The sequence below is a fragment of the Knufia obscura genome (assembly GCF_036327395.1).
Source record: "Knufia obscura strain CCFEE 5817 isolate CBS 148926 chromosome Unknown scaffold_9, whole genome shotgun sequence".
NCBI classification, from domain to species: Eukaryota; Fungi; Ascomycota; class Eurotiomycetes; order Chaetothyriales; family Trichomeriaceae; genus Knufia; species Knufia obscura.
In genome coordinates, this window is record NW_027042695.1 from 974,374 (window position 1) to 1,000,190 (window position 25,817).

Consider the following 25,817-nt stretch of genomic DNA (forward strand, 5'->3'; position numbering starts at 1 on the left):
ATGAATCTCAACGCTGCATGGTAAGATCGAGTGGTAACCACAGGCTCGTAGAATGTGTACTGCTACGTACGAATGACCAAGTACTCATCACGTTGGAGTCTGTGAGCGACTTATCTTGATCAGAGCATTTTTTCCACATAATGACACTTGACTCCGGAGGCACTCCCGAACATGCTCCTGCCAGCTTATGGTTGACCTGCTACAACCAATCTCATTCTCCCGTCGACAGATCTTCGATAGCAACTTGAGTAACTATGCCGTGTTGCAGACGCTCGATCGTGCCATTCCGGCGGCACAGATACGTGGTGTTGATGAAGAGACGCGTGTCCAGCTGAGCTCGAGGACAACGATATCGCCAAGCGTTTTACGCGAATCGTGCTACGGTTGCACATACAACAACCTAGCGTTACCAGTCCCGGTGTACCGTAGCATACTACAACTGTCCTCTCGAACAGACCAGATAGCATTTGAGCATTTTTGACACTGCAAGTCGCAGGCGACCATGTCCACAACTTCAATATAGAGTACACCCATCTATCCCCTGCCAGAAATCCGTCGATCGCATTGAACCGTCGCAGCCCCGACGACCACCTCCTCAGGCCGCAACCACATTCCCAACACCGCAACCATGCTCTCCGACCTGAAATCCGCCCTCTCCACCCCCCGCCAATCCCTCCAACAAATCCTAAACTTCGCCCTCGTCCTCAGCACAGCCTTCATGCTCTGGAAGTCGCTCTCCGTCCTCTCAAACAGTCCCTCACCAATCGTCGTCGTCCTCTCCGGCAGCATGGAACCCGCCTTCCAACGCGGGGACCTCCTCCTCCTCTGGAACCGCGACCCCGGCGCGGAGGTGGGCGAGATAGTAATCTACAATGTTAAGGGGAAGGATATACCGATTGTGCATCGGGTTGTAAGGAAACATGTGGCTGTGCCGGTTGGGGGAATGACGTGAGTTTGTTGGGATGGGGTGTAGGGGATACGCTAACGGTGTGTAGGGAAGCGGGATCTTCGAGCGTACAGCTTCTGACGAAGGGTGACAATAATGTGGCTGATGACACGGAACTTTACGCGAAGGGTCAAGCTTATCTGGATCGGAAAGAGGATCTGATAGGGAGTGTGAGGGGGTATATTCCGGCTGTGGGATACGTGACGATTATGCTGAGTGAGCATCCGTGGTTGAAGACGGTGATGCTGGGGATGATGGGTGTTATGGTGATATTGCAGAGGGAGTAGTGTCCTGAGGCAGGAGAATGTACAAAAGTGTGTATACCGGCAAGACGACTACGAGATGATATACAATGATTGTATCTTCACGACGGCATCTTCCAATGTCTCGCGTGGTCATGCGAGTGCGTCGCGCACTTTCTACTTCATGACTCGGCTGGGCAGGCGATGCCCTGCTTGGCACGTCTTACGACCAGCAGAAAACCATCGTACCTTTCCGCTTTCACACGGGTGCATTTGAACTCGGTTCTCCAAGAAGGAGATGTGAAGGACGGATCCCACGGTGACACCACCCTGGGATCGTGCTCCGACGCTGGCTACGCACCTCATGCACTGGCATGCTTGGCAACCACCTCCGCCGCTCTGATTTCCCAAAAAGGCAATGAGAAAGGGTCCACTCGAAGCAGCCTCACACTACCGCGACAGATATGCAGATGCGTTCTCCTACAGTCCACCATGTCCAGTACCTGCCTCGCCAACTCGGGATGATGTACGCGTGGTTATTGCACCTCCCATAAGTAGAAATGTGAGAGGCGCGATGTCGAGTGTCTGACAAAATAGCGAGGCGACTTTTACAAATGAAGGAATGAGAAACAGTCTAAATATCACAAAGTCCGTGGTAAAAGCACGCAGACGTGTATAGCTCGTGCATAGCATGCCATGACCGTGCAGTAGGGGCCGTTGAGATGAGGTATTGGAGACGACGCTCGAAACGGAAATGCGAGAGGTTCCAGATTTCAAAAGTTCGACATATGTGTGACATATGACCAGAATCTCAAGAATAAATTTATACAAATTGCTCGCTTGCAACACAGGACTCTCGACAGGTAAGAGACTGACATATTGATAAATAGAACACTTCCATCTTCTGCACGTGTCTTCTGTCAACTCTGCTACCATATCCGATAGGCACCTCAAAACAATGTCCTCCTTGGCACACATCGGCTCATGGGTGGAAGATGAGGCCCCAGCTAGCCATACGCAATACCCATCCATGATCCAGCTATCCTCAAGCACTAATGTAATGTCCTCTTCACAACCCAGCAACATCTGGCTCGATGTTGACAGATCACCCAAGAGCAACCGGGCTATAGAGTCCCTACTGCGTCCGACTTCATTCGATCGGGACACGTCTGCACCATGGCATGGCCTGTCACAGGTCAAAGACGTCCGCGAAGGAACAGAAGAGAGCCTAAACGATACGCGCAGGCTGAGCGAGCAGGATGCCACTCGAAGCATGTGATGCTGTTCACTCTTGAAACGGCTGATATTGTTTGGTGGGTCGTGTGACCCACTGGTACGGCAGAGGTGTTGAGAGCGCTGCTGTCAGTGCAGCTGCTGGCTCGTCGCCAAGTGAGAGACTCAACAATCGTTGACATGGCCTCCATTCACGGCACTGGACATGGCTCACTGATTGACATCTTGTGCCAGAGACTATCAATGTCTGAAGTCGTTGTAGCAGCAACCATACCGAACCGGAACTCAGCGGACGATGTCAAGGACATCATGTCACCCGGCGTACTCCTGCCACTTTTGCTGTGCGCATCAAATTTTCTCTTCAGTGTTCGCTGATAGGTATGGATGAAGGAGGCGATGCTGTTGCAATCGGATCGTGGGCTTGATGCGTTTGCAGCCGCTAAGAGCGGATCTGGCCCGTGGATTGCGCTCGTGTGCAAGGTTGATGCCACTACAACCATGCCAGTGTTAGAGGGCTCGAAAGTGTCCATAGTGGGCCCAAGTTCGAGGTCCCCGAGCGTGACTGGGGGGTGCTCCAGCTCCGGTTGAGGCACCGTGTTGTGTTGCTGAGCGAGGGACATGCCGACAGAGTCGACGATGGCTGGCAACTGAAGGCTCCAACTATAGGCCGTTTGGCGAAAGGAGACGGATGTATAGAATCGTTGCAGGAAAGTCTCCGAGAATACTGCGCAGCGACTCCTTTCGTCCAGTTGACAGAGCATGCGAAATTCCCTCTTGAACAATTTCGCGGCATCCAGGAACCATAATCTTGTCGATTCGGCGTCAGGTCTGGCATCACGAAGACGAAGTGGATCATAGCGCACGGCGTCGACAACCATGAAGGCCAGAGCGACAAGTGTTTGAGTAGTGTTTAGCTGAAAGTGGAACGCGTCAGGATCGGTACCATAAGGCTGCATAAGGTGGAAGCCTGCTTCATCTTGTTCATCCACTTGTTTGTGCCATTGAGACATGAGGTAGCCACTCAACACCTGGCCAACGCGGCGGTAATACTCGTCTTCGCAGCTGGTGTGCCCCACAAATATGTCATCTAGTTCACGGTGTAGGCGGTTAATGACCGACTCGCACCAGCTCAATAGATTCTGCAGTATTCGAGTCTCGTGTTCTTGCATAAGCAGCAAATGCTCGAATTTGTATAGCATGGCTTGAATATCGGCTGTTGAGGCTGGGTCATCTGGGTCGCCGTTTGATGTGTCCAATATGTGCTGGTAAGCAGTCGCCCGTGCTCGAACGAGGTCCGGAGCCTCAATATCACAGGAAGAATCTGATGATACCATGCTCAACGATGCGGCCTGCAAACACTCGACATAGAGAGCGCTCAAGCCATCCACCCCCATATCTGAACCGATCTCGCTCAGTACCGAATGGACGATATTCCGCTGGTGGTCTGTAACAGCAGCACAGGCCGAGAACAGAACTGTTCTAATGAGCACAGGGTCGCAGATCGAATGGTGACGCCTTTGGTAAAGATAGACAGCCCGATATATCGAAAATGACTGCTGGAAAGCACTGATAGCATGATAGTAGTGCGCGGCTCGTAGCATCGCTTCGCATTGCCGGGCGTCCTCCGGAACAAGCCAATGAGAATCGGCAGTGTTCGCAAGCAAACCTACAGGTGGTAACAACTCGCCTTGGAATGTAGTATATCCATAATTGGGAGAGGGCACCGACGGGTGAATACGGTAGTCATCGCTCCAGTCGTTGACATAACCCGTTTCCGTGACTAGGTGGAAATCTCGAGATGACAAGGATGAGTTCGCGGGTGGTATTTGGGGTGCAGGAGTACCTCTGGAGTCGACTGTGCTGGTTGTACCGGGCCAGTCCTTGGCGTATACATTTAGACGCCACTCTTTGCATTTCGCCTGTAGTTGTCCGAGTGTCGGCGTAAAGTTGTGGTCATCACGTAGACGCTTTAGCATGACTTTCCGTGGCGTCTTCATTCCATGGAGATGGCTGATGAGGTCTCGATGCCTTTCCCAGTCTGCCACTTTGATTCGTGGCGCATAAGCTTGGCCTTTCGGGTCGTACACATTGACTTTGAACGACATGGTTCCCACATGTAGTGTCTCGACCAGTGAACGGCAAGCCCGTGAAGTTGTCAAACGCTCGTGGCGGGTGCCAGTACGGCCTACTGACGAGCAATTGCCTAAGTTGTATTATGGTTCATCATAAGCCGGGACACTTCGTTGCCGTAGAGTTATCGTAAACATCTTTGGTAAAGCATTTTTGCCAGAAGGAAGAGAGGCCTCACTTCGCAAAACAAGATACACGAATCGTGGAAACCGCTGTTGACTTTGACCAATTGCAAGCAGTAGCCTTCTCAGGCAAGCGGAGATGTCTCATTGCCAGTAAGAGTATGGTCGCCAACTTGGGGGCCAAATCTCGCTTTAGCGAAGAAGCACTTCATCAAGAGCCTGCATGAGAAGCACACATGAGGCCTGCTGCCTGCCGTAGTGCGGTAAAGACCGGTGGGTGTTGTGTCTGAGCTGTCACAGCTTGCAAAGTTACTCTAAAGTCCTTCGCGACCTCTGAGCCGACGGGTCAGCAATCGCCGAACTCAAACCAGCCCCCTGCATACTGTCGAGCAACCCAGCAGTCCATTGTGCAATGCGATCAGTCCCCTGACCATTGATAGCACTAACAGGAATCGCAGCTACTCGAGCCTTCCAAGCATTCTGCCGTCCAGAAGGATGGGGAACGCTACCGGACTCAACCCCAGCAACGTACGCTTGCAGACTCCGGAACGCGTCTTGAGTTTCCTCCTTATCGGCCTTAGTTGCGATCACGAACCAAGGCTTCGCGCTAACCGGCGGTAGCTTAATTGGTTCGAGCTGCTTCGTCGGCTCAGGGTACATGAGCATCTGTTGGCCATCTTCATCAAACGGATCTGGTGTCGGCTGCGGCGATGAAGAGGAAGATGTACCGAAGCCTGTCCATTCAACAGCTCGAGTCTGAGTTTGCTCGCTGATCTCGATGTTTCGCAAGTTCTCGTATTCTGCAACCTCCTTCCAAAGACTCCGAAGTGTCCCGACAGGATCTCCATTGGACAAATCAACCACAAACGCCAGGATCCGAGCTCTTTCGACATGCCGCAAGAAGCCCAGACCAAGTCCCTTGTCAAGATGTGCATCCTCAACCAAACCAGGGATATCAGCAACCGTGAAGTTTGTGCGGGGGCCTTGGCCTTCGATGCCAGACTTTACAAGTGGACGTCCTTGATTATCGTCCAGGACGACTGTACCTACTGATGGCTCCAAAGTCGTAAATGCCCAGTCACCAACCCTGGTCCGGCTGTTGCTGATAGCTCTCAACAACGTGCTTTTTCCAGCGTTCGGAAGTCCAACGAGCCCAACATCAGCGAGCAGCTTCAGCTCAAGCTCAAATTTCAGTCTGATCCCTAGTTCGCCTTTCGTGGCATATTTTGGTTTCGGCAACTCTTTTGACGCAAAATGCGGGTTGCCCATACCACCAACAGCACCTGCAGCCAGTAGCATAGGCTGATCCATAGGCTTGTCCAGATCGAGCCTGATGGGAGATTCCGGCTGCAGCGCAGACAGAGGACTTCTTCTCGGCTTCGGTGGCTTCGGCGTGAATTCACCTGCTCCAAACTCCCTGACTTCATGATGATTTGCACCAGGATACAAGATCCACGGATTACTTCTGGGCCCTCTGCTTTCCTGTTCTGCAAGGTCTCGCTCTTCTGGCGGCAAAGCTCGTAGATCTGCGAGCCTTTCCTCTTCATCTGCAACAGGATCACTTCTCCAGACTTCCCGTACCACAGTCCCGACTGGGACCTGTATGCATATATCTTCTCCTTTTCGCCCTCCTTGTGCTTTGCCCTGTCCGCTTATACCCCGGCCTCCTTTTAATGTACCTCTTCTCGCGAGTTTATGTAGACTGGTCTGTCCGGCTACTGCTTGTATCCAGACATTGCCTCCGGTCCCGCCATCACCACCGTTTGGTGGTCCATCTTGTATCACTGCATCTCGATGAAAGGATACGCATCCGTTGCCCCCGCTGCCGGCGTGCACAGTCAATAAGCATTTGTCGACGAAGATGTTCCGCGCATAATCGTCTGGGGTAGGGTCGAGTCGTCGTTTCCGTGCTTCGTTGTGCGTTGGGGCAGCTCCGATGGGCTCGTATGCTACTGCTTTTCTATGCGCATTCTGCTCGGCTAGCGATGGGTTCGACTTGAATGTTGATGTTTGGTATGAGCGTCTGCCGGCGCATGTTGATAGTCTTTGTAATGATTGGCTTGTGGTACTGCGACATGATGACCTGAACAAGCACGGATACAGAAATGGCATCACCGTGCTCCCATACTGAGCCATCTTGGTTGCAAGACTGGTCGAAAGCAGTCCACAAATTCAACAACGGCACCTCATCGTCGACACCCAGATATGCCCCCTGTTGCGACCGGAAGGACGCCCTCGACGCCTTCCGAAATAATTTCTGAGACGCGTCGAGAATCCGGACTAATTCCGACCGAGGGATATGATGCAATTGAAGTCCAGAAAGTCCAGGAAGTCACATTTCAACAACGCACTGCATACTACAGCAGCGATCCAAGTCTAGGTACACTCCTATTTCTTGTCCGAAGTATTTCAAAAACGAAGCTGCCCCAAACACCACTGAACAGACGTCAAAATGTTCACAGGCCTAGTCGAGGAGATCGGCAGTGAGTCAACACCCACACCCACCTCCATGCGCCCTCCCAGCCCACCATGATCTCAAACACCGCCTGAGCACCGTACAACGAACAAACGCGATCGTCTCCTGACAATCACCAGCGATATCAAATCTCACCCCATCAGACCCCTCCGCAGGCGCCACCTCCGGCACAACCCTAACAATAACCTCCTGCCCCACCATCCTCCCCGACGCCGAACTAGGCGCCTCAATCTCCATAAACGGCACCTGCCTAACCATAACCTCCTTCTCCAACACCGACCCAGACTCCTCAAAATGGTCCTTCACCGTCGGCTGCGCGCCCGAGACCCTCCGCCGCACCAACCTCGGTAGCCTAACGACCGGCTCCCGCGTAAACCTCGAACGCGCAGTCAGCGCATCAACACGGATGGGAGGGCACTTCGTCCAGGGGCACGTCGATACAATCGCCACGATCATGAGCGTAACACCGGACGGCAACGCGCTTACATTCCGCTTTAAGCCAAGGGCGCATGAGGGAAGTGCGGATGTCCTGCGGTATATTGTTGAGAAGGGCTACGTTACGCTTGATGGCGCGAGTCTGACGATTACGAGGGTGGATGATGCGGAGGGCTGGTTCGAGATCATGCTTATTGCGTATAGTCAGGAGAAGGTCGTGATGGCGGGGAAGAAGGAGGGCGATGAGGTTAATGTTGAGGTTGATCAGGTGGGGAAGTATGTTGAGAAGAGTGTGGTTGGGTATTTGGAGGGTGGGGAGAGTGGTGTGCCGGCGATATTGGAGAAGATTGTGGGGAGGATGGTGGAGGAGAAGATGAGGGAGGTGCAGCAGAAGGGTTGAATACAGTAGGGAATGATAATTGTAGCTTGATATCTGGCATTGTATGGTCATAACTCGTTATTGGTTGATGGTGCCGTCGTCACCTCCGAAGAAGAAGCCATCAAATAGATTGAATCCGCCTTGACCATCGGACCAGTCATGTTGAGGCCCGAAGTCTAAACCCATGCCGACTCCCACGCCGAATCCAGAACCTAGACCCCAGTCGGATTCAGCGTCCCCTTCTACGCTTCCGGTCTGTCCGACGTCTAACCAATTTTCTTCAAGATTTGGATCAATGTTGTTGGCTGCTTGGTTCCTTGCTGATTGATTCAACGTTGTGTGACTACTAGCCTCTCCTCCACTTGTGCTCAGTCGATGGAGGAAGTCCATACCCGGTAGGTTGGATATGAAGTCCGGATTATACGTATTCGAGCTAACATCGAGCGGATAGCTCTCTTCAAATGTTTGCTGTTGAGAGTGGTCGAAAGTCTGATAGCTGGTGTTGTGCATCGATGGTGCTGCATACATCGCCTCCGCATCTCTCATGGTTGTGCCGGCGGAAGACTGTCCAGTGTTTTTGACGTCTAGTTGATTCGAGATCTTTTGCGTAGCACCGGCTCTTGCTTGCCTTGCTGATCGCTGAGTGTGAGATCTTGGTCTACCACTAGGAGCCCTCGATCTAGACGTTGGATTGAGACCATCAGGAAAGAGATCTTGCAAACTCATGTCGAACCTTGGTGGAGGTCGTTTCGCTGGTTGTGGCATATTGTTCTTTGCTCCACCTTGTGGCATTGGTGCAATCTGTCTTGGAGCTGATGGCTCAGGATTACTTTGGTACTGTTCCTCCCTCGAACCAAATCCAAAGCTAGGAGAAGACATGCACATTTGGACAGTGGCTTTGGACATTCTTTCGAACGCATCACGACATGCTTCGGCTGGCGGACATTTCACCATGAGGTCACCCAGAACAGAAGTTGCTGCGAGCACCGTAAAGTCGAATTCATCCAGAGATATTCTGCTTCTGACAGCTGGCGAATGCCAGACAGCATACAAGAACGCGATGCCGGCCATGAAAAGATGGTGAGTGGCAAGGTAGGTATAGTTGACTAGTCGTAGTCGATGCAGCTGTCTGTATATCTTCAAAGTCTTCTGACCTGCCTCGGCGCATTTCAGGAACACCAGATCTTCGTCTTCCTTATCTTCTGTGAAGACACTAGAAGGGCTTGCAACGTCCTCAGTTGGGCTCAACTCACCAGCAAAGATGGCAGGTACTGATAAGCTTTGTCTGTAGAGCATAGTAACAGCTTGCCAGTAATTAAGTTCGAGAAATTGAGTCGAGAATGAAACTCCAGTTTCCTGTTTGTATGGTGCTGCCTCTTTCCATTCGAAGAGACGCTGGTCAATGTCTTTTCGCCATGACTTGAACGATTTGTGCTTCACCAAGAACGGAGATGGCAATTTGGTATGCATGAAATCGTTGTGCCGATTCCATCCCTTCATTCGAGCCATTTGTGCTTGCTGATATTGCAATACCTGTACTATTTCTGATTGCAGCAGTCGCAGTCGAAAGTAATGATGAGCAACGCGCTTGTAGCTTGGCTCCTCAGCGGGCACACCATTGACGATCCCATCCCTGGTTATGTACTTGTCGTCGAGTAACGAAGGGAACTCGGTCGTGATGACCTGATCAGTGATACCAAATGGTCGACCAACGCACGTGCTTACCAGGCGGTCAAAAGTGTAAGTACACCACCAAAGCCTGCGTCGAAGATCCCGCATCCACTGTCGTCTCCCGTGCTGCTGTGCTTTCTTCGACTTGATATTGCTGGTTGTGTCTAGCTGAAAATCACCCTGGTGAAGGCCTGAACCATCTTCATAATGCAGTCCCAGGTCAATGGCCAGCCGCATAGCTACACCCACGATATACCACAATCCGGGTGCAATAGGCCGCAGTAGCGCGAAGCCAGCAAGCAGGAGCACTGCTTGGAGCTCTTCCAAGTCACCACCATCACCGCTGGCCCCTTCGTTGCCGCTTGAGCTAAGAAAAGAACCTAGGTGGACGATCGCCGAGGCATGATACTCCTCCGGCTGTGCTTGCTGACCACTCAATCGAGGGCGCTTCGAAGAGTACCCTCCTGCCTCTGGTTCAGAATCCGAAGAGCCCCAGATGATACCGGCACCGATGGCGCATACGATGTTCAGAAGATATAGCTCGCGAGGGGTTCTTTCTTCCGGCGGCACGCTGTACGTCCTCTCAAACATCTCCATGAACTCGTCGCGGTGTAGGATTGGGATCTGCGGATTTGCGTGCTCAAAGTATAGCATCACAAGCTTTTCTCCGAGCTCGCGCTCGGGAAATGGGGCTTCGTTGATACTTGGCTTGGTCTGAAGGCCGAAGTAGGTCTCACGCATAGATCTCCCACTGGTTGCAGCTGCAGCTGCAGAGTTGGGCACTTTGGACGCTCCTCGCTCGCCGTGTCCGTTGGGTGTAGCCTTCTTCACTGCAGACAATACTACGCGCGCAAAGGATATGCCTGATGTTGAGCCAAGGTAGCGATGATCTGAGGTACCATGTACAGATACCATGCCAATATTGGACACTAGGTGGTCAAGCCTTTCGTCCTCCTGTTTCTGCTGTGCCTGGTTGGCATCATTGTAGTTTGGGTGATCTCCTACTGCTGGGCCGGGCTTGGTCTGCGCAACGGGTGACTCGACCTCATTTCCACCCAGACGCCTTGAGTCGGCGTCAAATGTCTCGCCAGGGTCGAAGGACACATCGTTGGCGACGAGGAGCTTTTCGAAATAGGCGAGTCTTGTCTCGAGGAAGTAGACATAGCTGCGAGGTATCTCGCGCTTCGTTATAGGGTCATAGCCGACACAGCGAACATGTGCTTTGGTACATGCTGAGCATGCTGGTAGCTGCTGGTCGCATCTGTTTTTCCTCACCCTGCACCGATTGCAGGCAGATACATTCCGAAACGCTGAAGTCGCAGAGGCGGTGTTTTGGGATGGTGAAGCAGCAGTCTTCTCGCTTACTGGTATGCTTTCTTCTGCTTGATAGGCGCGTTTGGTTCCTGCCTGCGGAGAGGTCGTTTCGGCAGACATACGGCTCAGTGTTTATGGTTTGCGGCATCTATCGCGCATAATGTTGGCTGGTCACGGAATATTTGTCAGATGATGCAAGAACGGCAACAGGGTAAATCGTTTCGTATCGTCCATGTGGAATATAATGCAGCAATGCTTGGACAGACTGCTGGTGTTTGAAGATGGGCAGGAGCGGCTTATCTACGATGGTCGCGTACATGACTTCAGATGATTGGATCGAGTAATGCAATCGTACAACTTCGGCAAGATCTCGCTAGCCACATCCCGGCCACGAACGCCTTGCCCACTCAACCCTTTCCAAATGTCGATAGATCAGCGAATTGTACTGGAGTCCACTAGAACGCCTGCCCTCCCGTGCGCATAACTTGGGTATCTTAAATCAACCTCAACGGAGTCCTCATTCCCGCATGTCCTGGTCGCATGAATGTGTATTTCTTGGGAACCTGTTGCAGACGCCTGAAAGCCTCCTTGACATGCTTGATTTCCACCGGTGTTCGACCTTCTTCGGGCATTTCAAAGAGTGAGCAACCTTCTCGCTTCCGCTTCTTGGAAGCTTCTGCATCTCCTCTGCCACTGTTCGCCTTTTTGTTAGCCAAGTCTTCTGCAGCCTTGACTTTGAGCGCTTCTTCGGTGATTGTCTGCACAATCTCGAAGGTCAAGAATCCGAGGATATCGACTACGTCGTCGTTGGGCTTGCTGTCGATAATCGTGCCGAATCCTGCCCATTCTCTAAACCTTTTGCCTTTGCGGAAAGTAAAGCTTGCCTGGCGACAGTCAGACCAGTAGACATATTCGTCTTTCGTCATGTTTTTGGTTCTCTCATCAGCAGCTGCAAGCCTAGCAAGTGTCGCGTCGTTCTGCTCCTCCTCTTCCTCGTCTTCTTCATCTTCTCTCTCAGGTACTTGCTCAGCATAGAACGACTGCACTTCCCATGGTAGAATCAACTTTGCTTTTTTGTTTGAACTTGACTTCTGGTTACCGCTCGGGCCCGCTGGCAGGTTGGCGCTCTGCAGCTAGTCAATCGCCAGTCTCACATCGTGCGTATTCACTCACATCTTCAATGTCAAGAGCTTCTGCATCCCCTCCTCCTTTGTCATCCGAGTCCTTGACATTCTTTCTTACATCCTTCCAAGACAAGAACGTTTTCAGTCTCGAAACTTTGGCAGTATTGTGACGAATCTGGAAGATCAGGTCGACGATTGAAATTGATTTGGATCCACGTCTGTTGGCCAGTAGACTGGCTTCCTTGAGCTGCCTTCTTCAGCGTTGCACTGTGGACGAGCTACGTCGCGCCTACCATTTCAATTACTTGTTCGCGAACAATCTCCTCGATGAGATAGCTCGTCTCGATGCTTGGTTCTGATGTCTCACCACTGACGAACATCATCTGTGCGAGCACCATTATTAGTCTCTGTTTGAACTCGTTCTCGGTCTCTTGTCCATCATCATCTGCTTCGCTGTTCTTGGTTTCACGAGCTTTTGACATCACAAAGTCGGTCAAGACTTCTGCACGAATGGCTATCGTGTTCGTCGATTGTACTCAACTGAGCCCTATAAAACGGTCGTGTAGAGTTCGTGGTCGTTGCAGCCTCAAATGAATAACGCCTATTGCCGCCTTCAGGCGTCTTTGGAAGCATCTTCACTTCCATCACTGCGCTCTGCCACCCCTCAGAGTACGTTGCAAGACTCCAGGTGAAGGACAACATCAAAGCACCTTTGACAGGAGTCCTGGTTTTCGACAGAAGCTTCTATCTTTCAAAGGTATACCGAACAAAAACCGTTTATCTCGTGCCATTCCTTTGATACGCCAGGCTGTCGAGCGAATGAAGATATACAGCCAGTGCAGCTATACATCGCGTGAAGACTTACCATCTGAATCTCGGACCGGTATTTGGCATTCTTTTCGGCCGCCATGGCTGGCACAGGCGATGTCACTAGCCCACGTCTTCTAGTCGTTGATGTTTAGAGTTATCAAGAAGCATTCTAGTGTTGTTTCGTTCGAGCACATGATGACCAAGGCAGGTGTGAAGGTAGCAAACGTCAGAAAGCATCGTTTGGACCGTACTCGTCCCCGTGCTTTTAGGGTTAGTCGCGGCGGGTCACTCCTGCCACTGAGCACCAATCACACATTCCAAAGCCCGGAGTTCAAGTTGCGCAACAATTATTGCTCTGTCAATTGAGAAGACCTTCATTCTGCAAACCACAAGCTAGGATTTCATAATGCTCTACCTTGTAGGTCTGGGCCTCGCTGATGAGACTGATATCACTGTCAAGGGAGTCGAGATCGTCAAGAAAGCTGAGCGCGTCTACCTCGAGGCATACACCAGTATTCTGCTGGTTGACAAAGAGAAACTTGTGCGTCTACACACTGGCTGCTTGCCTGTTAGTGTTACTGACATTTCTGACAGCATGGTAGGAATCTTTCTATGGACGAGACGTGATTATCGCCGATCGTGAGACTGTCGAAGGTGGCAGCGATGATATCCTCGAAAATGCACAAGAGAAAGACATAGCATTTCTGGTGGTAGGTGATCCATTTGGAGCGACTACTCATACCGACCTCGTACTTCGTGCACGCGAGCTTTCAATACCTGTTCAGACGATACCCAATGCCTCCATCCTCTCGGCCATTGGTAGCACTGGGCTGCAGCTGTACAACTTTGGCCAGACCGTGAGCATGGTTTTCTTCACAGAGAACTGGCGTCCTTCCTCGTTCTATGATCGCATCAAGGAGAACACTTCGATAGGGCTACACACGCTGGTGCTGGTCGATATCAAGGTCAAAGAGCAAAGCTACGAGGACATGGCTCGAGGTCGCAAGGTCTATCAGCCACCACGATACATGACCGTCTCTCAGTGCGCGAGTCAGATGCTCGAGGTTGAGGATTCGCGGAAAGAGCAAGTGTATGCTGAAGACAGTTTGGCAATTGGGGCGGCAAGAGTAGGGTCTAAAGACCAGAAAATGGCATGCGGCACATTGGAAGAGCTCTCAACCATTGACTTGGGTCCTCCTCTTCATAGCCTTGTTCTGCTCGGGAAGAGGGCGCATGATCTGGAGAGAGACTATATACGAGCATTTGCTGTCAACCAGCAGTCGTTTGACGCGTCCTGGGCTAAGTATTACAGCAGTTGAGAAGTATTTCAATGGAATAGTAGGGCACGCCAAGTGGAGTGTGCAGTTGTACGATCCCAGGACGTCGCAGGTAGGAAAACACAAACACACAGAACCACCTTGACCGTCGCATAGCTCGGGACACATCTTGTGATCGAGTGGGCGTTTCACTGCACATATGAGCGAATGACAATAAATTTCATTTCGAAAGTTCGGTCCCAGACCACAGTAAATTCCAACATGGTTCGTGCTCATGCCGTAAAGATCTTGGCGCCTGATCATCAAGGCAGCCACAAAGACCTGAGTCAACCTTTCTTCCACCTTTTACTTCTTGCCTTTCTTTGGGATCACTAACAAGACGAACGATATAACTCCTCAAGCTTAGTGACGACCTTTTCATAACTTCTGAGCATCAAATCGTAATGGAGAAGTGTTTGCGACAGTGAAACACCACGGCTCGAACTCACGACGAGTGAGAATTGTTTTAGTGTTTGAGGTCTCGGTCCAGTTGCGCCAAACTTACGATCCTCGCAATTTTCCTACCGTGCATCCATTTCTCGCGAACTTCTTCGACATCTCAACACGCGACTCTTGACGCCTCTTCGGCTTACACCAACCATAATTCCGCTCCTCCTTGCCGATCCGATCAAGCCCCGAGTGTGACGACCTTGGTCAGTAGATGGTGGAAGGTGGAGTGGTTGACGGTTACTGGAGGTGAGGTATTGGCAACGATTGTAAGGTCGGATCAGCAAAGCGCAAGTTGAACATGGTTGCAATCGCACCACCACCCAAGTACCAGCGAAGACCAGATAGACCAAGACCACCCCGAGCATCTCCCGCTCCATCTCTGCCAAGATCTCGGTCAAGGTCGGCAACACCTGGCGGACCACCTAGATGCAGCCATTGTGATCAACCTACCCTGATACCGGATGAGGGTGGACTTGTTTGTCAATCATGCGGTATCATCAATGAAGAGGACTCAAATTTTCGGGCGGAAGTCGAATTCGACGAGTCCTCATCTGGTGCTATCAAGACCCGAGGCACACATATAGGTCAGAATCAGACTCACTCGAAACAAGCCTACAACAGCCGCATCGCCAGCGCTGCTCATGTTGGTCATGAAGCTACCAAAGCCCTCGATCGTGCCAAGGCCGATGCTCAGCAAAGATTCAAGCACTTCGCGCTGAACTTACATGTCCGTGAAACTGAAGAGCATCGAGCAATGTATCTCTTCGAGAAAGCATACGAGCGCGCATTCTATCGCGGACGTACACTGGAGAGTGTTGCGATCGTATGCTTATACCTCGCCGTTCGGCAGTGTACGGCCAGAGAACGGTATCCGTTGATGCTGATAGACTTTGCGGAGATCAGTCAGGGTAGCTACAATGTCTTCGAGCTCGGCAAGATGGTCAAAATCCTTCAGCAAAAGCTTTACCTTGACGCTAATCGAGACATATGGTTTAGTTTGGAGAGGCAGAAAGAGGGCGCCTCCAAGGAAAAGCAGGCGGAACTCACTGCCGAGCAAATCGAGAGGCAAAAGGGCGGCATGAACCTTCAAGATCCTGAGGACCTCATTGAACGATTCTGCGACAAGCTGGACTTTGGAGACCTGACCAATATTGTCAAGAGAGACGCAGCTAAAGTCGCAAAGAGTATGAACAGGGATTGGATGGTGACGGGTCGTCGTCCTTCTGGTATCGCTGGCGCGGCTGTGATTATTGCTGCTCGTATGAACAATTTCCGCCGAACGTTGCGAGAGGTGGTACTGGTTGCGAAAGTGACGGAAATTACGTTGAGCAAGAGAATTGAAGAATTCAGGGAGACGAGTAGCAGCACCATGTCTGTCAAAGACTTCAGAGCTACAGATCCTACTTCAGTTGAAGGATACGAAATTACGAAGCCGCCGTCTTATTACCGTGCTCTACCCGAGTGGCAAGAGAAGCAGGCAAATAAAAAGAAGAAGAAGAGGAAGCGCAAAAATGGCAAGCTGCCTGAAAGTGCTGCTGCGATCGAGAACGACGAAGATGAGCAGACGGAGACCGAAGTTGAAGATGAGGAGGAGGAAGCTGATGGCGCTGGTGAAGAGGAGCAACCCCAAGCAAAACGACCTCGACTGGACGCGGAAGGCTTTGCAATACCCGAGCTGCCTACCAGACCTAGTACCGCTGCCACCACAGAGACTTCGCAACGTCGGAAGGCAGGAAAGCCAAAGGGCGCGAAGAATTGGAAACCTCGACCACCTACTGAAGCAGAACAGGAAGAAGAGCGCGAGCTCGAAGTCGACATAGCAGACCAGCTCCAAAGAAACGCCTCACTCGACCCCACAGGAACTATTGCTCAAGACGAAATGCCATCAGAGCCGCCGGCACCCGGCACGGGGGTCACCGACATCTACCCGAAACCTCGAAATAATGATTCACTAGGCCCATCCGTCGAAAGCACGGTTGGTAACCTTGGTAACACTCCTATGGACGAAATCCTGGGCTCAGACGAATTCGCCGATGATCCTGACGTTGCAAACTGCGTACTGTCCGAGCAAGAGAAGAGAATCAAGGAGACAATCTGGGTCACCGAGAACGCCGACTGGTTGCGAACAGAACATGCGAAGAAGATCAAGCGCGAACTGAAAGATCGTGAACTACGAGAGAAAGGAATCGACCCAGAGAAAGAGCGCATGAAGAAGATACGGCGGAAAGACGGCATGCAACGAGCTGGTCGAGCAGGAGATATCTCGTACCTTGAAGAAGCACGGAACAAGCGACGCGAGCAAGATGGCGCTGATGCTGAAGGAGCAGAAAATGCAGAAGGTGCCAATGATGCAGAGGAGGAGCGACAACAAGCCCGAGAAGTCAGTGTCAGCGCACGAGGTTCCGTCAAGGTCATGATGCAGCAGCGAGGCACTTTCTCCCGAAGAGTCGACTACGATAAACTGAGTCAAGCATATGTTCTACCTGGTTTCGAAGAATCGAGCGAAAGTCGTAGCGAAAGTCCCGCGGACCCAAATCGCTTCTTCAAGCCGCATACAAGTCGGAATCACGAGGCATCGAACAAGCGACGTGCGCGAGCAACACTCGACCGCATCGCCGGCACGATGTCTACGTACGAGACGGATGGTGAGACAGACATCGACAGAAATAGTCCTCGGGCACGTTCTCGTTCTGGTTCGGTAGCACAAGCAGCGAGTGCTAACAATGAAGATGACGAGGAAGAAGATGCAGAGCATGAGGAGGATACAGGCACGCCCGAGGCTTCAGGAACAACAGTCCCAGCCAGTAGTGCAAGACAACTTCCCACTCCAGCCGCGACACAGTCACAACCTCGTGCAGCCAGCATCCCGCCTCGACAACCCTCTGAACAACCACGAGCATCTCCCGTTCTCATCGAAGATAACACCCAAGGTCGAAGCGAGTCGCCGCTATCATCAACGCATACGCCAGCTGGCTACGGCTCAGGTGCACCTGGAACACCACTGCCGACACAGCTCGCTGCCCAGCCAACACAACAAACGGGTACTCGTGAGGATCCAGAAGAAGTCGAGAGCGAAGGCGACGACGATGACTACGTTGAGGATGATGACGAACCTGATGATGATCCAGATAAGTACTTCGGAGCTGGTGAGGAGGTGGTGGCACTTGGGGAGGAGGAGGAAGTGGTTGATGATGACTTTTAAAAGGGAGGACAGGTGATCTCATGGCAACGACACGGAATACCTTGGACGTTGGCGTTTCGGGAATGAACCTCTTCTTTTCGAGGCTTGTGCTTCACGAGGTGCTATGACGTTATCATGAATTATACCCATGGACAACCGAGAGGGAGGTGATCTGCAAAATTCAATGTACTGTATTTGTATAGAAAGATTCGTGACCATTATCTCGTCTGAGACCGCCGTTCATATGCGAAACCATTGCTGACACCTCACCGCAAGGACCAACCAACATGTACATTCCCGCTCCTTGGCTTTCGTGGCCGCTCGTAGATCACCTTAGTGACTTCCTCATCACAACTACCGCCAAACCCACAACCACAACCGTCACCTCCCTCAATCTCCCTCAACGCCTTCCTTACCCGTCCCGTATTCCTCTCAAAATACTCAGCACAACCCCAGCACTCACAGCCCGCACTCCCCTCCATCTCATCAAATAGCGCCTTTACGACCCGTGATAGACCTGCGTCGCGGCTGCGTCGCCGCTCGTAACTTCGGGACCGTTGGCGTGGAGATCCACAGGCACATCCGGAATGGGTACTCTGCGTTTTGCGACGTGTGACGCGGAAAAGGACCTCAAACAGCGTTTGTGTCTCGGTCCTCACATCCCTATCCCTGCCATTATCAATGCCACAACCTCGGTTTCGTCCGTGAGGGGATCGACATCTCCACCGTCCTTGACCGGCACGTACACGTTCGAGGAAATCCATCAGGTCACAGACGAGGAGTTGCTGGTCCTGGTGACTGTGGTCTTCACATGTACACTCTGTGGCGATGGCGTCGTCCTCGATGCAGACGGTTAGGAGGTCGCGGAGGAGGGACTCGATGCGGGTGGGACTGCTGACTGGCTGATTTGGGGATATCAAAGTCAGTCGGGTGTAGCAGTTGCAGGTGTCGAGGTCGTAGCAGGCTGGGAGGGGTGACGTGCGGATTAGGTCTTGGGCGTGATTGTGGCTGTGACTGTGACTGTGGTGGTGTGTACAGCTCGTGGTTGTAGTTGCTCGCGTTGTCTGGTCGCAGTTCCTCCATGGCTGTGATGATGGGAGACAGTAGATTTGGGTTGTTGGGAGGCGGATGGCTTGGATGGGGGATCTGCAGCGTTCGCACATGTTGAACGTGAGATGTCGACTGTTAAGGCTGGTTATGGGGTTGGATACTGTTGCCTGCTGGGCAACAGGTAATCTGTGCTGGTATGTAGGAGTCAGTGAGAAGAGAACGTTAGAAGAAAGGTCAAGATTCTGGAAAGCGAGATACACGTTCGAAGACGCGTTTTGGCAGGCACGGAATTGGTTCCTTGATTGGGTACAGGTACAAGATACCCTGCATGCCATGGAAAGGTCGCATTGCGGTATGGGCGATCTGGAGTCGCCCGCCTCCCCGTGGTGAAGTCGGGGTACATCAACCACTCGATCGAAGACTTTGAAGGTTGACTGCATATTTCGTGTAACTTGAGCCCGAGAATTTCTGCAGTTACACATGCTGACGTACTAATGCTCAGCGTCTCGCGACGGCCATGAGCGATGCCCTCGTTGGCTTCGGACAACGGAAGGTACGACACCAAAGTATTATTCCGCTTCAAAGATCAGCTCGTCATGGGACTTCAATCTGTGTCCATCTCATCCTTGCTCTTAGATTGCAGGCCCGCAGGCTCCTGTGAATCCGGTATTTCAGGTCCCTCCTCCTCTTCACCTTGATCAGCTTTGGCGTCAGACATTTTATCGTCGTCGGAAGAATCGCCATCACCATCGCCACCACCATCCTCTTCGTCCACCTCCTCATCATCTTCATCCCTAGTTTCCTCTGGTGCGAGACCAGGAAATAGTCGTTTCCTAGAACTAGAATCTCCTGCGGCCTCGGTGTCACTAACATCGTCTTCGTCGTCCTGATCTTCCTCATTGTCGCCATCTCCACCTTCATCCTCAGCGTCGGCAACATCGCTATCAGGGGTATTTCTCAAGCTGACACTACCACGTCTTGAGCTCAACCCGCTTGCAACACCTGCTCGGCCCCTCACGCTGCCTTCACCATCGTCGTTACGGTCTTCAGAGTTGTCCTTTTTGATGCTCGGAACATTGATTGATATCGATCGTTTAGCCAATGTAGGTGTCTTGATCGGAGGCGGCTTGCCAATAGCTCCTTCTGCCTTGCGCTGCACTTCCCTCCTTGTGATTGTCTTTGCACGTCCTGGTTTCGCAGGGGCGGGAACTCGTACATCAGGAGGCGGTGTTTCGGCAGCCTGAGTAGTGGGTGCTACTATGCCCAAACCTGTCGTTCTTGGCGCACCGTCGGTCATCGAGCCGCTGGCGCCGTCAGTCTGGCCGGAGAGCAGATTGTTGAGGCGCATGCGATCGAGGTTGTCATCCCCGGAAGGCGCCGTGTCAGATGTCATGTTAATGAATGTGCCTTGCGGTACTGCAGGTCTTGGCTGCGCAGCCTGCTCTTCAGGTGGGAGCTGAGAGACAAACACGTCGTACATGCAGGCATAGGCATCGCCAATGAGGTCATCGATCGCTGAGCCCTTCATAAGACTATTATTGAGCTTCTTGATCTCGATGGCGTCTTTGATGATATCGAGGTACTGCGTGGTTGTGGAAGGGTCGTGAGCCCACTTCTCCAACTTCTCGGACTGCCTGGTAAACTCATCGAAGCTAATGCTGTCGAATAGGGCTCGCTCACGGCCACGAGGAATGTTGCCTATTCGTCTGAGCAAGTCAACATAGACTGTCACGGCGTCTTCCCAGACTTTCGTGTGGTTGACAAAGTCAGTAGTCTTCCGACGGATCTTGCGAACGACCTGCTCGAGGTTGCTGCGGTCTCGAAGTGTGTCCAGTATCTCAATGAAGAAGCGAAGATATCGACTAGTGTAGACATAGTGCCGTCCTGCACGCTCGTTTTCTGGCTTCCAAACCTGCATAGTCATGTTCTTCGTGAAGATCGAGTCTGCAAATTGGTGTTTTGCCGCTAGTGCTTCGCCGACGTCGCCATTGTTTTTGTATAGCACATGTGCCGCCCGAGCCGTGATGCGGTGGTGCCAGCCGGACTTGTCTGCGCTTTTCAGCTTCCTGAGTACAGATAGGATATATGCCTCCCAGTCAGGTTTTCCCTGATCATCATTTGGCATCTGAACACCTTTCGCATAAGATGTGGCCTGCAGGTATTGCACAGCCTTCTCTAGTGGAACGGCCTGCATGACCCGTAATTTGTGCACAGTCGAGACTAGCTTGAAATGCGGTTCGAGAATTGGGTCAGACGACCGTTCCTTCTTTGGCACTTTGTTGACTGCTTCGGTGAATGCGTCAATGACATCGTCGACCGTGACAGGGTTTCGTACCCTCTCATTCGTTGGGCTGTTCAACATCTTCCATAAGCATTTGCCCAGCATATAATAGCGGGCCCATTGCTTAGATTGACTGGAGAGACTCCTGCGAATCAAGTGGCTTGCAAAGCTCCAGACATTGTATTCCGACATTGGTTCGTACAGAGGCTGTTCGGACATTGCTTGGCTTCGATGATTGCTAAGGTGCCTGATTGCCTTCTTGGTGCTGAAGGCTTCCATGTCCAATGGTGGACGCGAAGAGGAGTAGAGTCGAACGGCAAATTCAGAGAGCATGTCGTTCATTGACTCGATTGAAATACTGTCATCTTCCGCCGACCTCATCGCGAGAGCCGTCGCCATTGTGTAGGCATTGATCGCATTTCGTTCCAGGGTAGCCAGCTCGGACCGTCCGTCGTTTAGTTTGTTCGAGTTCCAGATCAGGCTGTCCTCAATCTTTGCATCATGCACTTGAGCAAGCTTGTACCAGGACATCCAATTGCTTGAACTGTGCTCAAGATCCTGGCGTAGAAATGCCAGAGCGTTGTCAAGATCATCAGTTGGCGTTGGGTTGACTCTTTTCACAGAGCGATACTTGGCCAGAGTCATGTTGCCAAGAAGCAAATACCAACCTTGTTCAGCAATGTGTGCGGTGTCACTATGGACAGCCTTGGTTTCGAGCTCGCCGATACCCTTCAACGACCGGTACAATTGCTGAGGGTTAATCACTGACTTCAAATACGCAGACACGGCGCGCCGATTGAACGAGGCCGCCGTTGATGGTTTCGGTTGACCGAGAGCGCTTTGAATTCGATCGATAGTGGCTTTAAGCTCACTTCTCATGACATCTTTGACGTTGAGCCGTTTGACGTAATCCATGATGATAGGTACCAGCGTCTGCGCTGTCTTCTTGTCCTTCTCTAGAGGTTCGGCCGAACAGCCATGGTCCGCGTCGCCATAGCCTGTTGAGAGCTTGATCTGATACAGGTCAAAGACGACTTGCGCAATGTCCAAGGACAAATCCTCAGTGGTGTTGAAAGAGAACAGCTCTACCTTTGCGATACGCACGAATAGCTTGTTGCAGTGTTTGCAGTATTGCCGCTCACCAATAGCAGCATGAACGGTACGTAGATATAGGACGAGGTCGGATGTCGTATCGTCGAAATTGTTTGCCAGTTGCACCGTCGATTCCTTGACCATCCAGTAAAGGAGAGTCATCAACCTGACGTACATCTCACGAAAGCGGTCCCTGCTCTTCTCGAAATTCTTGGATGCGGTCGCGTTTCGAAAGGAAGGCGGCGTCGTATAACCGACACGAAGATAGTCGTCTGATAGAACAAACCCGTATGCAATCTGGACTAGAGACAACACTGCAGAGATGGACGACTTCAGGTGCAGTTCATCGATTGCTTCGAATGCTGCCTTGTCGTCTGCGATCTTTCCCAATGTCTTCGTGACTATCTCGTCTGCATCACGCAGCCAGCGGAGTAGCGACATTTCGCGCTCGGTAGAATCCTTAGTCTTCGCAGACATCGAGGTGATTTCTTGCACGATTGTCTCCATAGAGCGTAGTAAGCACGAGACGACTTTTGTATTGTATGAAATCACTGTGTATGCATTCTGAAGCCTCTTCCACAAGAACAGTGTCAGTGATGCGTCCCCGTCGCTCAGGAATGATCGAAAGTTCTGGATCTGCTCCCTGCTAGCTTCGGAAGGGTGGGAAGATTGCGCTTCTTCGTCGTACTCCAGAATGGGCTCAAGCTTCATGATTACTGCTTCAGGGTCGCTGTTGTCACTATCGAATACACTCATGAAGAATTCGAGTGTCTTGACCTTCGAGATCTCTTGCTCAACTGCTGAAGCTGATATTATTGGCATAGCCGTATTGTTTGGCAAGCATATCTCTTCGATCTGTGTATGCTGTATGACCTCTCGCAGGTCATCAAGACAGAGGAGAACATGGCTTTTGTCCACCGATTCTGACGTTTTCGCGAAAGTCACAGAAGCCCACAGGAAGCGCAGCGTCAACTGCTCGGATTGATCTGTGGTGCTGCCTGCTGAATCGCGTGCAGATTGCATCATGTCTGTAGCTTGCTGTGACCACTGTTGCAACCTTGCGAACTGTTCTTTGCGCAGAGCGTGGTCGGCAGTACTTGCGGGATTCGTGATTTCTGAGTAAACGTCAAGATGCAGCTCAAACACGCTTTGAGCGAATTCCATCGCTTGCAGTCGAGGCAAAGCATAACCCGAGTCGGTCTGTCTGTAGGTTGACGCGAGGTAGCAATGTGTCAGTCGACGAAAGCACACCATGATCTGTTCATTAGCCTGGACAAGGGTTTTTACGACTGCCTGCTTCAAGTCTGACGTCCACGTTCCCTGCAGATAGGGCGAATTGTTTGTACTCGAGGGCGACTGTGTCAGCATCTCAAGCAACCAAAGGACCAGACTGTCCTGGGCGCAGATTGACGCTGCATTCACGGCATCAGCAAAATCTCTGACGCTTGCGCTGTGCTCTACCATGGGAAGAGTCGCTTCCTTGGCCGGATTAGCTTTTGTATGCTTGAGAAAGAGCGATAGGCCAGTAGATCTCTCTACATGGTCTCGTCCCCCATGCCCGGAGACGAAGGCGGCATTTCTCTCTTCATTCCAGGATTTGAGAGCCTGTTTGAGATCGTGGATTGCCACTTGTGGACGGACAACAGCTAAAGAAGCGTCTGTGCCAGCTTCATCGGCATCTCCAGCCGCATCAGCTTCTTCGTTGAACTGATTACGGTACTCTTCAGTTGTTCCAAATCCTTCCACACCGATCTTCTCCAAGAAAGTGTTCAGGATTTTGAACAAAACATCATCTGCCTGTTCGATGTTGCTAAACTGTTCCCGGTACATGAAGGAGGGGTCGTGTGACACTTCTTCTTCATGTGCAGCGGTAACGACCAGCGATTCTCGAGCCTTTATTCTTTTGCTTTTGGTTCGTGCTTCAGGCTCTTCGTTGCCAGCTGCCGTAGAGGAACGTTTCCTGGAGGGCAAAACGACTGACGAGTCAGGAGCTGTCAATAGCACTTGCGGCGAATCAGCGTTGTTCTCTGGCTTCGTTGTAGGTTCTGAGGGCGGCTGATCCATCACAATGCTGTGTGGCGATCGAGAAGCGTGGTCATGACCCTCAGGTACTGAATGAAAGCTTGCGGGTGATTCATTTTCGCCGTCGCCGAACGATAGAGGTACCGTCTCCTGCGAATGCGGCTGTTCCTTCGTATCTGGCTCGGTCTGGTCCAGCATCATCTCAGCCTCCGGAGCACTTTCAACTTCAGGTAAACTTATCCTGATGGATGCGCTGGCGGATGAGCCTTCAGTGCGAGCATCCGTTGCAACGACACTCTGTAGTAAGGCCTCAGTGACGGCCGAATATGTTGCTGATGAAAGTACTAGACGCATCTCTTCGGGAGCGAAGGATAGTGGACGTTTACTATCGCTGATATACTCTAGCGCTCTAGCTTTCGCCGGCAGAAATGGATATGGATCGTTGCTCTGCTTGAGCAAATCGAGCAGCACATTCTTGGGACGTACAGTCGAGGTACGGCATATGGTGAGCGAATCTTCAACAGCATTCAGGACATTGCTAAGCTCCCCTTGTGCGAATGCCTCTTCCAGCCCTGAAAGATCGACTGCGTCTTCTCCCTCATCGTCACCAGCCAGGACACTTTCAAGGCAAAACCTTGCGATGCGGACCGTCTGTAAAGTATCTGAGACTCTGCTTGCTCGTTTCCAGAGATCTAAGTCAGTATCATCCCGCTCTAGGGCTGCGGCAGAATCGATTAAGCTCTTTTTGCAAGCATGGCCATAATGCTCGAAGATTGCGGAGCGGCTGTCGCTAAGGAGTTGGTCGTATAGAGCGCGGGCAAGATCGATTTCAAATTGCGCTCGACTCTTGTAGGCAAGGTAGACCAATTGCGGCAAAGAATTAGCATTATCTGTAGCACCTGCTGCGACCACTGGGACAATAGGCACATCTGCAGGCAATGCAACCGTGGGCGAGATCTCGTCTGCTTGATCGTCATCGTATGCTGATGTTGCTTCTGGATACCTGAAGACTTCAGACCTGAACAATTCATCGTATGCTTCACGAGCTTCACTGTAATGAGACTCTCCCAGCGAGTGTAGTCTGAGAGCATTCTGGTAAAGTTTGAAAGCTTCCTCGAGCTGGATTTCCTTTGTGTCATCGATATCGGGAGCCGAGTCTAGCTCCTCCTCGACATTGATGGCCGTCCACGCTGACATACTGATGTATCTGCATTAGCCTCTCTGATTGGTGTCCTCGTCTAGGCTACGTGCGCTGAAGAGGTCGCAAACAGCACCTGCTCATCGTCAGAGACTTCAAAGTCATCAATGAATAGATCACGGATGATTTTGAGCGTTGGAAGGAACAGTGAAACGTCTTGACGCGTCAAACGACGCGAGACAGCGGCCCCTTCGCCAGAGTCTTGGCACTATGGTCCCTCAGGAGGACGAACGACTGAACTGCGGTTCGTATACACGACTACCACGACTACACAATTAAGCTCTAGTTACCTTAGATCACAGTTCCCAGGCCCGAAGACATGACCGTCGGGCTCTGCTCACCTTA

The 25,817-nt window shown here is 51.7% G+C and overlaps 10 protein-coding genes across 10 annotated transcripts; 5 read left to right on the forward strand and 5 right to left on the reverse strand.

Moving 5' to 3' along the window:
- Positions 1-628: 628 nt before the first annotated feature.
- SEC11 (Signal peptidase complex catalytic subunit) lies at positions 629-1,233 on the forward strand (the record flags this gene model as incomplete). The annotated part of the gene is made up of 2 exons (XM_064876103.1): positions 629-948; positions 996-1,233. The coding sequence occupies 2 exons, from the start codon at positions 629-631 to the stop codon at positions 1,231-1,233; spliced, it is 558 nt and encodes a 185-aa protein (XP_064728367.1).
- Positions 1,234-2,146: 913 nt separating this feature from the next.
- Positions 2,147-2,467, forward strand: PMZ80_007698 (uncharacterized protein; the record flags this gene model as incomplete). The annotated part of the gene is made up of 1 exon (XM_064876104.1): positions 2,147-2,467. One exon carries the CDS (start codon positions 2,147-2,149, stop codon positions 2,465-2,467), a length of 321 nt encoding a protein of 106 aa, XP_064728368.1.
- A 145-nt stretch (positions 2,468-2,612) lies between these two features.
- PMZ80_007699 (uncharacterized protein) lies at positions 2,613-4,526 on the reverse strand (the record flags this gene model as incomplete). Its single annotated transcript, XM_064876105.1, has 1 exon — positions 2,613-4,526. The coding sequence occupies one exon, from the start codon at positions 4,524-4,526 to the stop codon at positions 2,613-2,615; it is 1,914 nt and encodes a 637-aa protein (XP_064728369.1).
- Positions 4,527-4,982: 456 nt separating this feature from the next.
- Positions 4,983-6,809, reverse strand: MTG2 (GTPase of the mitochondrial inner membrane that associates with the large ribosomal subunit; the record flags this gene model as incomplete). Its single annotated transcript, XM_064876106.1, has 1 exon — positions 4,983-6,809. One exon carries the CDS (start codon positions 6,807-6,809, stop codon positions 4,983-4,985), a length of 1,827 nt encoding a protein of 608 aa, XP_064728370.1.
- A 316-nt stretch (positions 6,810-7,125) lies between these two features.
- Positions 7,126-7,984, forward strand: RIB5 (Riboflavin synthase alpha chain; the record flags this gene model as incomplete). The annotated part of the gene is made up of 2 exons (XM_064876107.1): positions 7,126-7,156; positions 7,269-7,984. The coding sequence occupies 2 exons, from the start codon at positions 7,126-7,128 to the stop codon at positions 7,982-7,984; spliced, it is 747 nt and encodes a 248-aa protein (XP_064728371.1).
- A 57-nt stretch (positions 7,985-8,041) lies between these two features.
- On the reverse strand, positions 8,042-11,068 carry PMZ80_007702 (uncharacterized protein; the record flags this gene model as incomplete). Its single annotated transcript, XM_064876108.1, has 1 exon — positions 8,042-11,068. One exon carries the CDS (start codon positions 11,066-11,068, stop codon positions 8,042-8,044), a length of 3,027 nt encoding a protein of 1,008 aa, XP_064728372.1.
- Positions 11,069-11,442: 374 nt separating this feature from the next.
- PMZ80_007703 (uncharacterized protein) lies at positions 11,443-12,554 on the reverse strand (the record flags this gene model as incomplete). The annotated part of the gene is made up of 3 exons (XM_064876109.1): positions 11,443-12,075; positions 12,122-12,319; positions 12,366-12,554. The coding sequence occupies 3 exons, from the start codon at positions 12,552-12,554 to the stop codon at positions 11,443-11,445; spliced, it is 1,020 nt and encodes a 339-aa protein (XP_064728373.1).
- Positions 12,555-13,288: 734 nt separating this feature from the next.
- DPH5 (diphthine synthase) lies at positions 13,289-14,201 on the forward strand (the record flags this gene model as incomplete). Its single annotated transcript, XM_064876110.1, has 2 exons — positions 13,289-13,423; positions 13,485-14,201. 2 exons carry the CDS (start codon positions 13,289-13,291, stop codon positions 14,199-14,201), a joined length of 852 nt encoding a protein of 283 aa, XP_064728374.1.
- A 745-nt stretch (positions 14,202-14,946) lies between these two features.
- Positions 14,947-17,850, forward strand: BRF1 (transcription factor TFIIIB subunit brf1; the record flags this gene model as incomplete). The annotated part of the gene is made up of 1 exon (XM_064876111.1): positions 14,947-17,850. One exon carries the CDS (start codon positions 14,947-14,949, stop codon positions 17,848-17,850), a length of 2,904 nt encoding a protein of 967 aa, XP_064728375.1.
- A 1,633-nt stretch (positions 17,851-19,483) lies between these two features.
- Positions 19,484-25,471, reverse strand: HIR3 (Histone transcription regulator 3; the record flags this gene model as incomplete). Its single annotated transcript, XM_064876112.1, has 1 exon — positions 19,484-25,471. One exon carries the CDS (start codon positions 25,469-25,471, stop codon positions 19,484-19,486), a length of 5,988 nt encoding a protein of 1,995 aa, XP_064728376.1.
- Between the last annotated feature and the right edge of the window lie 346 nt (positions 25,472-25,817).